This window comes from Ailuropoda melanoleuca, chromosome 1, assembly GCF_002007445.2.
Source record: "Ailuropoda melanoleuca isolate Jingjing chromosome 1, ASM200744v2, whole genome shotgun sequence".
NCBI lineage: Eukaryota > Metazoa > Chordata > Mammalia > Carnivora > Ursidae > Ailuropoda > Ailuropoda melanoleuca.
In genome coordinates, this window is record NC_048218.1 from 24,501,243 (window position 1) to 24,517,370 (window position 16,128).

Here is a 16,128-nt window from a genome sequence, read left to right on the forward strand (position 1 = left end):
TCTACATTTCTAACAGAACACCAGGTGATGACGATGTTGTTGATTCATCTACCGCACTCTGCACGGCAAGAACACATCACTTTTTTGAGGGATCGATGGTTTGTATCAAGTGCCAGTTTGGTCTAGAAGTTTCTTAAACCTATGGAATCCATTCCTACTATCAGTTACATGCAGATTGACAACCCAGCCCGTTTCCTATTTGTGAACATAACCAGTACAGGTGCTTATGATGCTGTTAAAAATAACAGTGGGGGGTGGGGGAATGAGATAGACTGGTGATGGGTAGTAAGGAGGGCACGTATTGCATGGTGCACTGGGTGTTATAAGCAACTAATGAAGCATCGAACTTTGCATCGGAATCCGGGGATGTACTGTATGGTGACTAACATAATAATAAAATATAAAAAAAAAAAAATCAAAGCATGTTGATCAAGTGGCAAACTTTAGTCTGTATGCAAATCACACTGGAATACTGCAAAATGTATATTGGCATGTCATTCATGATCCATATGTTAACAGAAATAAAATTTTAAATGCCCAAAAAAAAAAAAAAAAATAACAGTGATTTTACATCAGCAGCCTCAGGTTCAAATCCCAGTTCTGTTTCTAAGAAATTATAATCTGAGTTAGTCATTCCTAAACTGCAAAATGAGAGAACAGTTCCTGTTTCTCCTCCCTAGGCGGTTGTGAAGATTACAATAGAAAAAGTAAGTGAAAGTATTGCATGAACTATAACCTAAAAAAGAAAAAGGAAAAAAAAAAAAGGCTTAAAACGTCAAGTAAAGTGGGCAAAAGAATTTAAGTACCAGAGTTTGAGAACAGGGCGGGTCCTAAAAGTAAGGGGGGTGGGGGAGCTCTGGGATTTTCCCCGTGGGCGTGCAAGGAATGGACCATATTATAGGGGAGGGGAGCCCCATCTAAAAAGTAAGGTTCTGTATTTAAAATTACCCCTAAATTATGAAACCCGAAATATAAACTTTTCCCTTATTATATATTTCAACTGGAACCCGACGTTCAGTGATACTACTGCTTCAATCTGCTGATTTCGAACAAAATCCTACCCACGCATCTCTGTCCCCTTCTCCCATCCATTCGTCACTTTTCTGCCCCCGCCCCCCACGGCCCCCACCCGGGGGCAGTAGTTTCCACTACGTTGAAGGAGGAGGCGGTAACGGACTCCTCTATCTACTTGCCTCGAGGGGGGGGCATATGAGTAGTCACGTTCCAGAGAACCTTAAGAGATTCGACCGAGAGACGCGGAATCACGAGAAAATCCTAGCGAAGGTCGTGGCGTCGGTGCAGGCGGAGTGAGGGGAACCCCGCAGGCGCCGTGCCAGTGCGCAGTTTTGCCCGCGACCGCGCCTCCCCGCGCATCCCCCCACCAGCCTTTGCGGGATGGCACCGGCGGGAGGGGGCGGGGCCGGGAGCGCGGCTGCCGCCTCCGCCACGGCCGCCTCCGCTGCGGCCGGAAACAATAGTGGAGGAGCCCGAACCGCGCGGAACTGTTCCTGTGGCGCGCGGAGCCGACGGTAAAGACCTCGCGCCCGGGTCCCCGACCCGCTCGGGCCCCGCGATCCCGCGGTACCGCCGCCTTCGCGCTTCGAGCCCCGCGGCCGTTCGCACTGTTTCGCGCGGGGCGCCCCGACGGACGGAGAGATGGACTCGGGTCCGCGGCATCCTGAGCGGCGAGCGCGAGCCCCCAACGCCGGATGTGGAGGGGGGGCCTGGCTCCCCGAGGCGCTGAGTCCCGGGCTGACTGGCTGCCTTGGCCCTCGGACGCCTTCTTCCCGGGTGGGAGGGAGTCCGGGACGAGGGAATCCCAAGGCAGCTCCCAGCTCGGCTTGGACACCCCGGCTCCGGCCGTGCGGGACCCGCACGGTGGAGCCGCTGCCCGGCCTTCGGTGCGGGTGCTGTAGACGCTGCCGGGACGTCCTCGGGTGTTCGCGCTTCCACGTGTATTTTCCTGCCGCGGATCTCCGATAGGAAGCCTCGCTACGTCGAGTTAGCGAAATGCATCTAAGGGTTCCCACAATGAAGTTAGCAAAGCAGTGTCCCGAACAGGTCGTTTTTCCTGCATTTAACAGAGTTAAGTAGGTTGGAAGACCCCCGGCAGCGCTGCTAAGCTTTCCGTGCCTGGGATGGGGCAGAGCAGAACCCCCGCAAACTGCCTTGCTTCAGATCCCCTCCTCAACCAAATGAAATACGGGATCAGAAAAGGCACTTAGTTAGGCATAGTGACACCGATGGCAAGGCTTTAAGTTTTACTAGCTTAGTGTCTTTACACAGTAAGAGTGACATTGAAGTACAAGTATGGCGATGCTTGTTTGATGAGTCTGTTGCATTAGATAGACAGCATCCTTCTAGAAGTTCTTAATATTGCCATACTGTCAAGTTCTTGAAATTGCATAACTTTCCCTTTCTGTTTAACAGGGGCACTATGAACGAAGAGGAGCAGTTTGTAAACATTGATTTGAATGATGACAACATTTGCAGTGTTTGTAAACTGGGAACAGACAAAGAAACACTCTCCTTCTGCCACGTTTGTTTTGAGCTAAATATTGAGGGTAAGGACACAGTACAGATTCATTTCATGGCATGAACGTTACTTTTGCTGAACTGGTTATAAGGTAAAATAAAATTTGAGTGACTGGAAGTTGTGCCAAGTGTGATGTGTGAAGATCTGTTTAAGAAAAGGATTTATGGATGATGTGTGAAGATCTGTTTAAGAAAAGGATTTATGGATGATGTGTGAAGATCTGTTTAAGAAAAGGATTTATGGAAACGAAGCTGAAGTTCTCACAGCTGTGAACTTAAAATAAATCTTTACCTTTTTTTAACTCCCACAGTACTAATCCCATTTTTGCTAATATAAAAACAAAGTATGAGTATTGACTAGTAAACATGTTTTCTGGTTTGAGACCTTAATTAAGTTGTCAAGTTTAACAGACCTGTGTGGATGCTTTTGTTCTGTATGTTGATGGGCAAATGTAATTTAATTCCTTTGGCCTTCCATACTGGTACCTGACTGAGGTGAGCTAGAACTCTTTCCCTTAGTGCGGTCTTATCTGGAAAAACTTCTTTAAATTTTTAGATAATCTCATTTCAGTAGTCACACTTTTAATAATTTTTTAAAATTAAAAATTTCTTAATAGTATCTCTGAAAGCATGTGAAAAAGAGTTCTCTAAATATTAAAAAAAAGGTTATCATGTACTATTTGTATGGATTGGTGTACAGTTAATGTGTGTATGGACATTAATAGTTTGCCCCCAAGAAACATGTGGGATTTGTTTCTTTAATCTTGATGTTATAGACCCTGATCTTTAAAAAATATTTATGACTCAAACTAAAAAGAATCTTAATGTTCTTATAATAAAAAAGCATAATTATATAATATTCATTTTCCATTTAAGATCATATTGGTTATGGTAGTTTTGCCGTTTTACTCTGTGGAAGAATTATAGTTGCTAAACATGATAATCGATGGAAGATCTTGGATTTTTCGGGGGTAAATGGAATGCATATAACTTTGGCTTTTATAAGTGTAGTAATTATAACTAATTTAAAAAGAACTCACTTAAAAATATGATTCTTGTATAGCGTCTGAATTACCATGTCCTTAATAATACTACAGTGAAAGATCTAAATTTATGTTCTTTGAAAATAGAGTTGACCCTATGTATTCTTTTATGTTGTAGATTTTAATTTTGGATGGGCAAAGGCATTAGAAATGATCCAGCTCAAACCCATATTTTACATTGAAGGAAACTGAGGGCCAAATAAGACTGTTCAAGTTTGCTCTAGTGGTGAGGGTGAATTGTTGTTAGGTGCCAGACACTGTATTAAGCATCTTACGTGCATTACCTTACTTAACTCAGAATAGCTCTGGGATGGCTTCTGTTATCCATCTTAAAGGTAATGAAACCTAACCTTTGAATGTAAGAAGTGTACTTTGAAGTCACACAGCAGTAATGACATGCTGGGATGTGAAGCCCAGTGATCTGTTTCCAGTATATATGATCTTATTTCCGTTGATTTATTGTCAGTAGTTATTTTAGTTGATAGGACTAATGTTAGAAACCCATTTTCCTGAATCTTAATTAGCTATCCTTGCTATTTGGTCAGCCAACTTTTCCTAACCAGTGCTTCTTACTAAATCATCATTAGTAGTGATCATGCTGTGATAGAATTTTTCCACAGAAACCTAAACTTCCATAAATTTCTAGCCTTTTTAAAATATGCCTTTTAACTGGTTTTCTATCATCATATAGAGAATATACAAATATTCCTCAGGTACCACTTTTGTAAATATTTCATTTCTAATAATATCTATTTTTCTTTAAAAGATTTATTTATTTTAGAGAAAGAGCATGCGTGAGAGTTTGGGGGGAGGGAGGGCAGGAGGAGCAGAGGGAGAGGGAGAGAAAGAGAATCTCCAGCACACTCCTTGCTGAGCATGAGGTCTGTCTCAGGACCCTGAGATCATGACCTGAGCCGAAATCGAGTCCAACACTTAACCAGCTAAGCTGCCCAGGTGCCCCCTGATAATGTATTTTTTTAATTTAATTTAAGTTTTTAAAATATTTTATTTATTTGAGAGAGAGACAGCACGAGCAGTGGGGAGGGGCAGAGGGAGAGACAGACTCCCTGCTGAGCAGGGAGCCCAGCGTGGGGTGAACCAGAGCTTGATCCCAGGACCCTGAGGTCATGACTTGAGCCAAAAGCAGAGGCTTAAGGAGTAAGCCAGCCAGGCGCCTGCCCTCTGATAATATCTATCTTAATATGGAAGTGTAAGTCATATGTTGTTGAAATAATAGTTATGTTGAACTTAAAAGATACTTCTCAATTTGAATTAGAACTGTTTCATTTTGTACTCTACATACACTCAGGATTTTATATTTTAAAATGTGAATTTTAAAAAGAAGAATTATTTTAGAATTTAAATTTTCATCTCAATTTATTTGAAGTGAGTTCTCCCAAATACATACATTTTTATATTTACTGCATTGACAAGCTAGTCTGTTAAAACCATTTTAACTTAATGTCATAAGATTATTACAGGAGAAAAGAGAGGGGAATGAGAACTCTGAGGTCCACAGAATTTTGGTTTTCATATCAATATACAGGTTTTTAAAAGTCATTGAAAAAAAGGTGATGATAAAGTAATCGTACCTGAATAATAACAAGGTATATTCTCTTATATGTCATTAAATCTTTTAAAGTGTTTTAAGGTTTCTTTCCCCTACAAAGCTGTTAGCACAATGCCAGTCAATAAATGTTAGAATGTAAGAGGAACTTGTAAAAACATGACATTTATAGTAGTTTGGTATAACTTTTTGTAGTATGGTAATGTTGCTCTTACCTGGTTTCTAAGTTTACTAATTGCTAAATTTGCTCTAAAGCATTCTATTTTCTCTGCTAAGAGTCCAGTTAAAAAAAGTTTCTTGAGGATTAATAACAATTTACCTAATTTTGAGTCCACACATTTGTAGTAAACAAAAATATTTTACTATCTTTGGGATTGCTGATTAGGTCAAATCAAAACTGGTCTAATCAAATGGCCTCCTGTTTAAAAGCTTTGTGCATGCATATATTTACAAAATGAAAACAAAAGAGAGAGAAATAACAATTTAATCTTGTCAGATTTTGTATTCTGAGCATGGCTCTAAATTGTCTTTTTTCTATGACTAACAGTAATTAAAAGGAAATAGTACTTACATTTTGTGTACTTCCTGGTTAGTTCAAGAACCTAAGAAGTGTACTTCGAGGATTCAACTCTTTTGAAATGCTCGGAAGATTGATTTTTCTTTGTACCCATAATTCACCAGTAGAATAATTTGCCTATGGATTAGAAGACAGATGCATAAACTTCCTAATACTCGTGGCCTATATCCATGCCCTAAATCACTATAAACTTTTTTATGTATTTATGATCAGATACTCCAATATGCATCATAGTTCATTACACTAAAATCTCTACAGGTAGTGATGAAATTACTCTCTTTCCCTAAGCTATTGAGGCTGGGAGGAGGTTAGCCCGGGACAATCAGGATGAAATCAGTAATGAAACTCAGCTGTAAAAGGTAACAGAGTTAGAAACGAAACTAGAGGGGACAAAGATCCAGGACTCTGATCTGTTACTTCATACTCTCTGTTTTCATTTTGTGCCAAAACATTGTGCATCCTTACCTTCCTCTAATAATTGACTTCCTTTCTTTTCTGTGGAGATAAATTTTTTATAAGACTGGATCATTTCCTCTTATACCAAGCAAGGTTTTAGTCTAACTTGATGGCTGATTAGTAAGCATCACTGATACTTACTAGTGCATTGCGGTCTTCATTCTCCCCCTAATTTGTTGAACTTTCTAGGAACTTTTCTAGAAGCCAGTCCAAATTCAATCCTTGGTAATCTTTCCAGTAAGAAAATACCTTTTCTCTTGGTTAAGGCACTGGTGAACCCAGTGCTTACTTTTATTTTTATTTATTTTTATTTTCTTTTAAGATGTTTTTTATTTATTTGACAGAGAGAGAGAGACAGCCAGCGAGAGAGGGAACGCAAGCAGGGGGAGTGGGAGAGAAAGAAGCAGGCTCCCAGCAGAGGAGCCTGATGTGGGGCTCCATCCGAGAACCCCAGGATCCCGCTCTGAGCCGAAGGCAGACGCTTAACGACTGAGCCACCCCAGGCGCCTCCCAGTGCTTACTTTTAATCCCATTCTTCCTTGATTCTGTGCTTTGACCAAAACACTGTTCACATGGTTAGTAGTTAGGGAGCAGTTTGAATCTCAGTATTAAGTCCTGATTTGGTTTGGATGTCAAGACTGGTTATTTACTACTCAAAGTCTGTCAATAGCGCTTCCTCTGTCCTGCTTCAGATATACTAGCATCTTTCCACTTAAGTTAAAGGACCCCACCCTTGTGACGGGAAACTGTATATATAGCTAACTGAATCTGGCATTAGCCTCTTTCTATTGTTTCACGTAATTGCAAACATCATACATTGGTATTAACTTAAGAGAGCACTTTTAAATACAAAACTTTATGTGACTTTTAAACTTTAACTTGGTTATTTTTGATATACTTAGAAATACAGACACAAGGGTTTTTTTTTTTTTTTCTTTTTCCTTAACTGCCTTTTTGATGTCACTTTAAATAAACTTGAATGCTTTTTAAATGGCAGTAACAGTAAACTTCATTATGGACAGAAATAGGGAGGGCTAGAAGTGGAAAGTGGGTTTGACCGATGATAAGTTTAAATTACAGACTATTTAAAAAAAAAAATTTGAATCTAGGTTAACAACATCTAGTGAAGACCTGGGACTTAATTGGTAACCCATTTATGAGGAGCCAGGTTCCACAGTCTTATCCCTGTCTCGGTGACTTTTTTTAGTTACTCCCAGCTTTCCCTCCCTTTTAACTTCATTCAGTTTTCTAATTCTAAAGCCTAGGATGAATTTAAAATTTAGATTGTGCACAAATTTTGGTTGGGAATTTATATCCATTAGGAATGAGATCTGGCTGTACATAACGGGAAATCCAGATAATAAAGGTGAAATAAAATAGAATGGATATTTATATCTCCCGTATAAAAAGAAGTTGAATCTGGAGTTGGTGTGGTAGCTCCATGATCAGGTCGTCTCAGGTTGCTTCTGTTTTTCTATTCCACCTCCCTTACCACATACTTAACCGTCTTGAAGGTCATCTGTTAGTAGTCTCCTGCATCTAAAAAGGAGTTTTTCCTGAATTCCTGCCTAATAGTTTCTTACACATTTCATTGCCCTTTAAGAGAAGCTGCTCCAGATAAAGTCAGTGTTTTATAAAGAAAAGGACAAAGGATATTGAGTAGGCAAGAAGCAAAATCAGCCACAGAGAGGCCTTTCTAGCAATTAGTTACTCCACGTTGAGGACAAACTATTTGAGCTACAGCTAATACCAACAAGTAATGCTGTAATGATTCTTCTAATCCTGGAGTTAGAACTAAAAGGGATTATAGCAAAATGAAGGATTGTATTCTGAGGATGGCCATGCAGCCAGATCACATGTGGACTTGTTGCCAGAAAGCTGTAAGAATTCTCAAGTTTCTGACCTATCTCACTATATAACATGTAATGATTAATGCTCTTTCTCTTAAAGAGACCCCCCCCCCAAGTATTTTACTCTCTTAGGAACTTGTGTGATAAAGCAAGTTAGAGATTATAAATTTGGAAAAACTCTTCCTACTTTCTCCCAGACTCTGTTCATGATAGACTAACAGGGTAATTCCACCTTCCTCATACCTTTACAAGGAAGATTGCTTTTCGGCAGCTGGACACACCTGTCACTGCTCCGCTTCTGCTCTGCTGATGAAGCATATGGGCCCTGGACTCAGACCTGGCCTTTCATCTTGACCCTGCCACATACTAGTTGGCTTTTCTTAGCAAGATGTCTAAGTTCCTGCATCAAACTTGTTCTCAAATGGAACCAGTAAGAGCAAATTCATATTTGTATTTCTTAATCTTAAAATTACTGTGCCAGAATCTGTTTCAGAAGACCGAACTCCAGTTGTTGCTATTTGTTCCAAGAAGAGTACTTGGCATAATAAGCAGTGGGGCTCAGATTTGTTTGTTCTTGATGCTCGGGATGGGGCTGCAGAGTGACTGAAGCATGGCAATGCGAGCACAGGTTCTGCTCCAAAGGTCCGGAAACTTCAAGTGGGGCAGACACTCCAGAGCCAGACCGTCGGGATCCAAATTCCCATTTACTAACTGGGGGAACTTGGGCAAGTTACTTAAGGGTGTTATTGTTCCGTCAATTCAGCTAGAAGTATATGCCCATCTAAGTTTTAAATAGAAAATGATTAATATTTATTTTCTCCCATATAGTGGCACAGTGTATAGCTAAAATGCCTATAGAAATGACTAGGAATGTGGGAAACCCTCACTTTGCCAACTGATTTTTAAGCATAATCAAGCATTTATTATAGCTAACAGAACTCTTCCATCAGGACTAAGAGGTAAATGGTAGTAGTTCCATTTATATGTGGCGAAATGAAGGCTCTGAGGTCAAGTAAAGTCGCCTTAAAGTCACATTGATAGTAGACAACACAGAAGGGATTCATATCAGGTCTCTCGTGTCAGAGCTATCGTACCACTGTGGGAAATGAACGTTTCTCTGTTCGACCTTTGTCATATTTTAAAACCTTAAATTGTTGACCAGCACCTGTATAATGATGCCATTCACTCAGTGGTTTTTGTAATGTTTCTGATTAGTCCTGATAATCTTTTATAGGTTTTTGTTTTTCTGTTTTTTTAACGTTAGCATCCTTGTCCTAGGCTTTTCATCCTCACTCTTTGGGCTTTCATAACCTTTTATATAATGAGAACTAGCAAAATAACTCCTGCCTCCTTCCCCTCTTCCCCCAAGCTAATGTGCAACTAATTTTTATACATCTTTACCTGTATAACCCATAAGGACTTCAAATTACATGTCCAGATCTATTATTCCTACCCTATCCAAATCTCTTTTCAGAATGAGTGAATGAATAAATAGTGAAGTCCCCCTTTATCTCTGTAACCAAAGATATCAGGATTGGAAGTCAGGTGTGGAGAAGGTAAAGACTGACATGCAGGCATATGCAAGGTAGCTCCACAGAGAGAACCCACCTGTACCTTAATTCTTAAAAAGTTACTTCTCAAAGCAGCCTTCCCTGCCCCTTCCCCCTCCGTCACCACCACTGCTCTCCCCAATGTTCTTTTCCTCACAGCACCCTTTTCTTCATGGCACTTGTTATAATTGTTTACTGTAGTTATTTGCTTGTGTGTTTGTTTGGTGTGCTTCCCTACCCCCATTTGTAATTCCATAAGGGCGTGGATTTCTTTTAGAGTCTCTTTTATTTACTAGTATATAATCAGCAGTAGCACAAGGACTGGCAAGGAGTAATGAATAAGTATTTGACTGATGAGTGAATCAATCTAAGGGAGACTTTAGAGTACTGCTTTACTTTACATTTTTTTTCCTTTAAACTTGCTCACAGTGAAACTTTTCTGCTGTTTTGCTGCCCTTTTACAGAATTTCATGAGATCTTTCTGGAGTCTACTAAAGGTTTTATGAATTTTACTAATAGAAGAACTTTGTATCATATTCAAAAAAATAAAACGTAGCCAATTATACAATAATTGGTTCTATTTCAGTCAGAAGGATAAAAAACATAGTATTTTTCCCCAAACACAGAGCAAGAAATTTTAACAGGGCTATGTTTAGAAAGAGGGTTTCTAGATCCATTTTATACATTGCATTTCTCTTATTCTGTACACCCCAACAGAGTGATTGGTGCTCATAATGATGACCTCAAGGCATTTGATGAGATCCGTTTTAAATCAGTAATAACATATTCCTTAAATCACTAATTTAAAGTAGAAAACAAGGAAGCAGAATATACAACCCAGAATATCTTAGTAATAGCATCATAATTTTATAATTATATAATTACTTTTATAAAAAGGATTTGTTAGAATACTTAAAAATGGCATTCTGGTTCAACTTCATGTTATCTCATCCCATTGTATGGACAAAGATGCAAAATGTTTTGTGAGATGTGGAGATAAGTCTAGATTGAAAATCTTCAATATGTAGGTCAAAATTATCTATTCTCAGTAAAGGGATACAGTTTTTGTGATTAAAATAATTTAAAACTGTTACTGGAATGTTGGTAAAGACAAATCAGCTCCCAAAAATAAAAGGTAATATTTCTATTGCATGCAAAGTAATATTGGCCTGTGAAGAAAAAAGACAAAGATAGGTTTCTCTGTTCTCTGGAAGAAGTGAAATATCACTCTCAAGTTGGGAGAAGATAGTTCAACTGTCGGTAAATACTTAAGGCATTTATACTTTTAGATAAGGGACTTACCTAAATAATAGATATTGTTTGTCAGATATTGTGCACTTTACGTGCATTGTTCTACTTCTTAATATAACTGTATGAGTACTACATTATCCCGGTTTATGTGGAAAGTGAGCAGAGAGCCTAGCTAACTAGTCCGAAATTGCACAGCTTTCAATTTCAGACCCAAGGTCTCTGAGTCTAAAAAACCAAGTGCCTAAATCATTTATGCCTCCAAAGAAAACTACATGAACTATTAAAATTTAGGAAATATTAAGTAACTTTTAGGCAAAGTTAGAGAGGAATTATACAAATGTGAATATTGAGGCAAGGAACAAAATCTGGGTCTCAAGAGACCCATAATTTTTAAAAATTACTTCTACCCATATATTATTTGATTGATACATGTTCAGTGGAATATCTGAAAATAAACATCTCTGATGACCGAAGAGAGTGGAATGATGCAGTCTCCATATAGATTGTAATCTCAACAAATAATCTGTCAAGAAAATACAGTTTTTAGAACTCTTGGATTGGACTGGTAATGATCAGAGAGAAGGGACACACACATGTGGCTGTCTTGCCATTCCTGCCCAGAAAGGATAAGCTAGTTGAGCTGTAGACTGACTTGTGCTACAGAATCATGCAGGTGTCAGCTGGTAATGAGGTAATGGTTCTAACACTGTCCTCCCAACCATCCAGGTAATGGAGGCTAACATACCCTGATTAGTCTTTATCTCAAGAGGAAATAGGGTTCTGAGTAAGTGGAAGCAGTTAGTGCAAACACAAGTGAAAATGTTAGCACCATTCCTGGAATTGCTCTCCCTGTTCCCTTTTGCTCATCGGCCCTGATAAGTGCCTGGGGCACTTTGGGAAAGAGAAACAGGTATTTTATGAGGTGAGTTTTCTAGTTTCTGAATTTAGAAGATAATGAGCATTGAACTTAACTACATCAATAGAACATTTTAGAAATATTTAGGACATGTAGAAATATTATAACACCTTTGTTGATGTTCTAATAATAAAACTTAAAATTTTCCAGTGTTTATTGCTGAAAATAATATAGAGACAACATATCTTTGTATTTGTATAGCACTTTGAAAATTGGAAGGTATTTTTACAGCACCTTAAATTTAATCTCCACATTATAAAGGAAATTAACGTTAAGTGTGAATTTCAAATATAGTAATATATGAAAAATGTGTAAGTGATTGAAACCAAAGTGGCTAACACTGAAAAAGTGTCAAAATGTGATATTACCTATAGTTCTAGTTAGAGTGGATTTAAATTATGCTAAACCAGTTTGGCACACCATCTGTTAAGATTTTGATAAGGGGAATAAACCCATTAAACACAGCCTTGGATTTATAGTTTGTGATAAGGGAACATTGTCTGTTTATTTACAAATAATTTTAAACTAGTGTAACTATTTCTGATAGCTTTTTGCCATTACTGTCTCAGTTGTATACCAGTAAGGCAGAATAATGATTTGTGTGTACCCATTAAAATTTAAATCTCATAATTGAAGCTATGTGGCTGGGTCCATAGCAATTTTTTAAGCCCAATTATTCAGTAAATATTAATTAAGCAACTGCCAGAAATTATTCTAGTAGCTGAGGATAAGACATTGAACAAAACAAACATAAATCCCCACCATTGCAAAATTTACTTGAAGTAAAAGACAATAGAATAAATTAATTATATAGCATGTTAAAAGAGGATATGGGATTATTTGCCTTTATGAAGTATTAATTCAGGCACTAATATATTTTTCCATGTATTATCTTAAAATTCACAGTTAATGTTCATTTCCTATGTAATAACGTGGAGATTAAATTTAATAGTAAAAGTACCTTCCAGTCTCTAAAGTGTCATACAAATATACTTAAATGACATTTTTAATATCTAAAACTTAGGATAGCTGGTCGAATAATATCTACAATGAATTTTTAGCAACAAAAACTGCTAGTCTGATTTGAAAACAGCCCATATGTTAGTGGCATTGGGGAGTATTTCAAAATTAACATAAAATACTTAACGATCTTTAAGTATTGGGGACAGTGTAAAATATTTCAAAGTTTTTGTATTCTTTCCACTTTCTCATTAACACTGTTAATATTTGCCCTGAGAACATTTCTGTTTGTCATTATTATTAAAGTATCCTTTATAATTTTGATTATGTTACTTTGGCTCCTCAGACTATTTTCTGGATATCAACAATTTTCAACTCAGTGTCAAGCAACATTTTGTCTATATTTCTACTACAAAGTGGAATAAACAATATAGATAAAATATAATTCCTATATACTGTGTCAGAAGGTTCTCCAGAAAACTCAGTTTTAGGTTACCAGTGTATTTATTAGCTGTGTCTGATAAATACCAGCCATAAATGTCTTGAGAAAGAAATTAAGATCTTAATCCAGGGGTGCCTGGGTGGCTCAGTTGTTAAGCGTCTGCCTTCGGCTCAGGGCGTGATCCTGAAGTTATGGGATTGAGCCCCACATCAGGCTCCTCCACTGGGAGCCTGCTTCTTCCTCTCCCGCTCCCCCTGCCTGTGTTCCCTCTCTTGCTGGCTGGCTGTCTCTCTGTCAAATAAATAAATAAAATCTTTAAAAAAAAAAAAAAAAGATCTTAATCCAGTTAAGACTGGATATAGAAAAATTTCATGTTTTTTACAGACTGTTTTTTCTACCACCCACTCTTTCTTATTTATTTACCCTCTCCTTGATTTGTTTTAACTTATGTTTACTCATCGTCTTACCTACCTACAGTTATCATCTCTGTACCCTGCCAGCTTGACCAAAAGGATAATTAGAATGACAGAAATGCTCATGTCTCCCATATTTCAAAGGAAAAATCAAGCTAAAACACTCTTTCCTTTAGGGTTGCCTGGGTGGCACAGCGGTTAAGCGTCTGCCTTGGGCTCAGGGCGTGATCCCGGCGTTATGGGATCGAGCCCCACATCCAGGCTCTTCCGCTATGAGCCTGCTTCTTCCTCTCCCACTTCCCCTGCTTGTGTTCCCTCTCTCGCTAGCTGTCTCTATCTCTGTCAAATAAATAAATAAAATCTTAAAAAAAAAAAAAAAACACTCTTTCCTTTAAACCATAGTTCTTGAAACGGTAGTGTTCATTCAAGGTCTCCTCTGTCTGTCCTCCCATCTTACTCTTCAGCACCCCTATAAATGGTCACCATTTTCAAAATCTGACATTTAACATTTCCCACTTTCTTGAAATACTTGACTCCCTGGGTTCTATGATAAAATATGTGTCTTCTTATTTTTATCCAGTTTTCTGTGTTTCCACATTCGTTACCTGTTACAGGTCCCTGAAATACTGGTGTTTCATTGAATTCTGTCCTTGTATTCTCATATTGCGCTCCTCTGTTTCTTTCACTGCAGTGTCTTCAACCATACCTCTGTACTTTACCATAGACAGAGTGCCAGGCCAAACCAAATCTTTCTGTTAAGTGCCAGACCTGTATACTCAACTGCTTGCTGACCCCTCCGTTTAGATATTCTGTATGTGTCTTGAATTCAAGTTTCTTGAACTGAATATCTCTACTTCCATATACACATGCAATTTATATTTCATTCATCTTTTCTTCTCATGAAACTCTGGGCTCTTTAGGCAGAGATTTTGGTTTAATAGGTCTAGAGTTGAGTCTAGAAATTTGCGTTTTAACAAGAATCCCAGCTAACTCTTCGGCAGGTGGTCTCAGGAGCAAACCTTGAAAATGCGCCCTTAGTGAATGAATGGTCCCAGGTTCTTCAGGACTGTCCATGTAGAGTTGTGTCGGTCCATGTGTAGAGCAGAAATCTTACTAGGCTCTGCTGTTCAAGCTGTGTGCCCTGGCGGGGATGAGTTTCTGATACACAAAGGCGAATAGGCCTATGAGTTAGCAGCAGGTCCTGTCTGTTACCCCACTTCTTCCACCCATGCTCTCTTTGCAGTCTGTCCCTGAGTCCCATTTGTTCCCTACTTTTCATTCCCACTGCTGTACTTTTGCCCAGGCCCTTTTTCCTCCTTATACCAGCATTTCCTCAAGACCACTTAATTCATTTCATAGATTTAATCCCTTTATCCCCATCAATGCACTACACCCCCAGTTCTCTCAGTGTCAAGAAAGGTCTTTAAAGTACAGATTCATTGTCATAGAACTAACTGTCCACTGACTCCTTGCCATTTTCTTCAGGTTAAGTTATTAGCTCCCTAACATGACATTTAAGATGTGTTATGATATCTGTTCAACTGGTCACTTTCATCTTTCATTACTCTTCCAAAGGGGTGCCCCCTCCATCTTTGTCTTTCTCACTCCGGTTGCCTCCCTTTCTTTCCCACTTCCATGTCTTTGTGTGTCTAAGTTTCCTCTGTTCTGAACACCATTTACTTCTCCTTTCTCCTAGTATGCAACGGCTCAACTTTTAGGAGTACATGTATCGAATAGAGGTGATGATAAATAACATCATTGTGTTCAAGGGGCAGCTGCGAAGATCACACAGATGATGAATATAGAAGCCCTGTGATACGTGATGCAAATGTTAGTATTAAATTCAAATATAGAAGGATTTCATTTGCATTTCATTTCAGAAGATGAAATACTACTGAAAAAGATTCCTGTGATTGGTTTGTATATTGAACAGCTTCTCGATTGACAAAATAATGTTTTACGTACATTGAGGAGGCTTGAATTTATTGAGTTTACCTTTTCTGTGGGGGTGGGAGGCAGAGGGAGAGGAAGAGAGAAAATCTGAAGTAGGCTCCATGCCCAGCACGGGGCCCATTGGTGCAGCTCTGTCTCTCTACCCTGTGATCATGACTGCGCTGAAATCAAGAGTCGGATGCTTAACCAACTGAGCCACCCAGGTACCCCTGAGTTTACCTTTCTGTGATTTGATTTCACTAGGTTTTTTCTGCTCTAGCTTTCATCACATCCCTCGTGTAGCAGCTGCTCAGAAAATTATTTCACCACAGAAATTTGTTTTTTATCAACAATATAAACTGTGTTCACTGTGTCTTTTTTCCTTACTTTGGGTCTTTGGGTCTTCACCAAGGATTGCCAGATAAAACTATAATGTTATGATTTTCTTTGGGGCAGGAGGACTGCTTTCATTTGAAGATAAATACTCTTCCTTGCTACATACATTGTTAGTCTAAAATTCTCAGTCTTGGTAAAACTTGAGAATTTTAGGCATGTGTGTCTTACCATTTCAGTATCTCAGTTTTTATTGTTTCACTTAGTCCATTGGAACATACAGTACCATACTTGAAGCATAAT

At 38.7% G+C, this 16,128-nt stretch overlaps 1 protein-coding gene across 2 annotated transcripts in view; it reads left to right on the forward strand.

Moving 5' to 3' along the window:
• Positions 1 to 1,282: 1,282 nt before the first annotated feature.
• Positions 1,283 to 16,128, forward strand: part of C1H21orf91 (chromosome 1 C21orf91 homolog) — a 29,397-nt gene continuing 14,551 nt past the window's right edge. The window contains exons 1-2 of one of the 2 annotated variants that reach the window (XM_034656683.1): positions 1,283 to 1,529; positions 2,431 to 2,564. In XM_034656683.1, coding sequence (XP_034512574.1) covers positions 1,396 to 1,529; positions 2,431 to 2,564 — 268 coding nt within the window. In that variant the 5' untranslated portion in view covers positions 1,283 to 1,395. The other variant, XM_011218712.3, reaches the window with a different exon arrangement.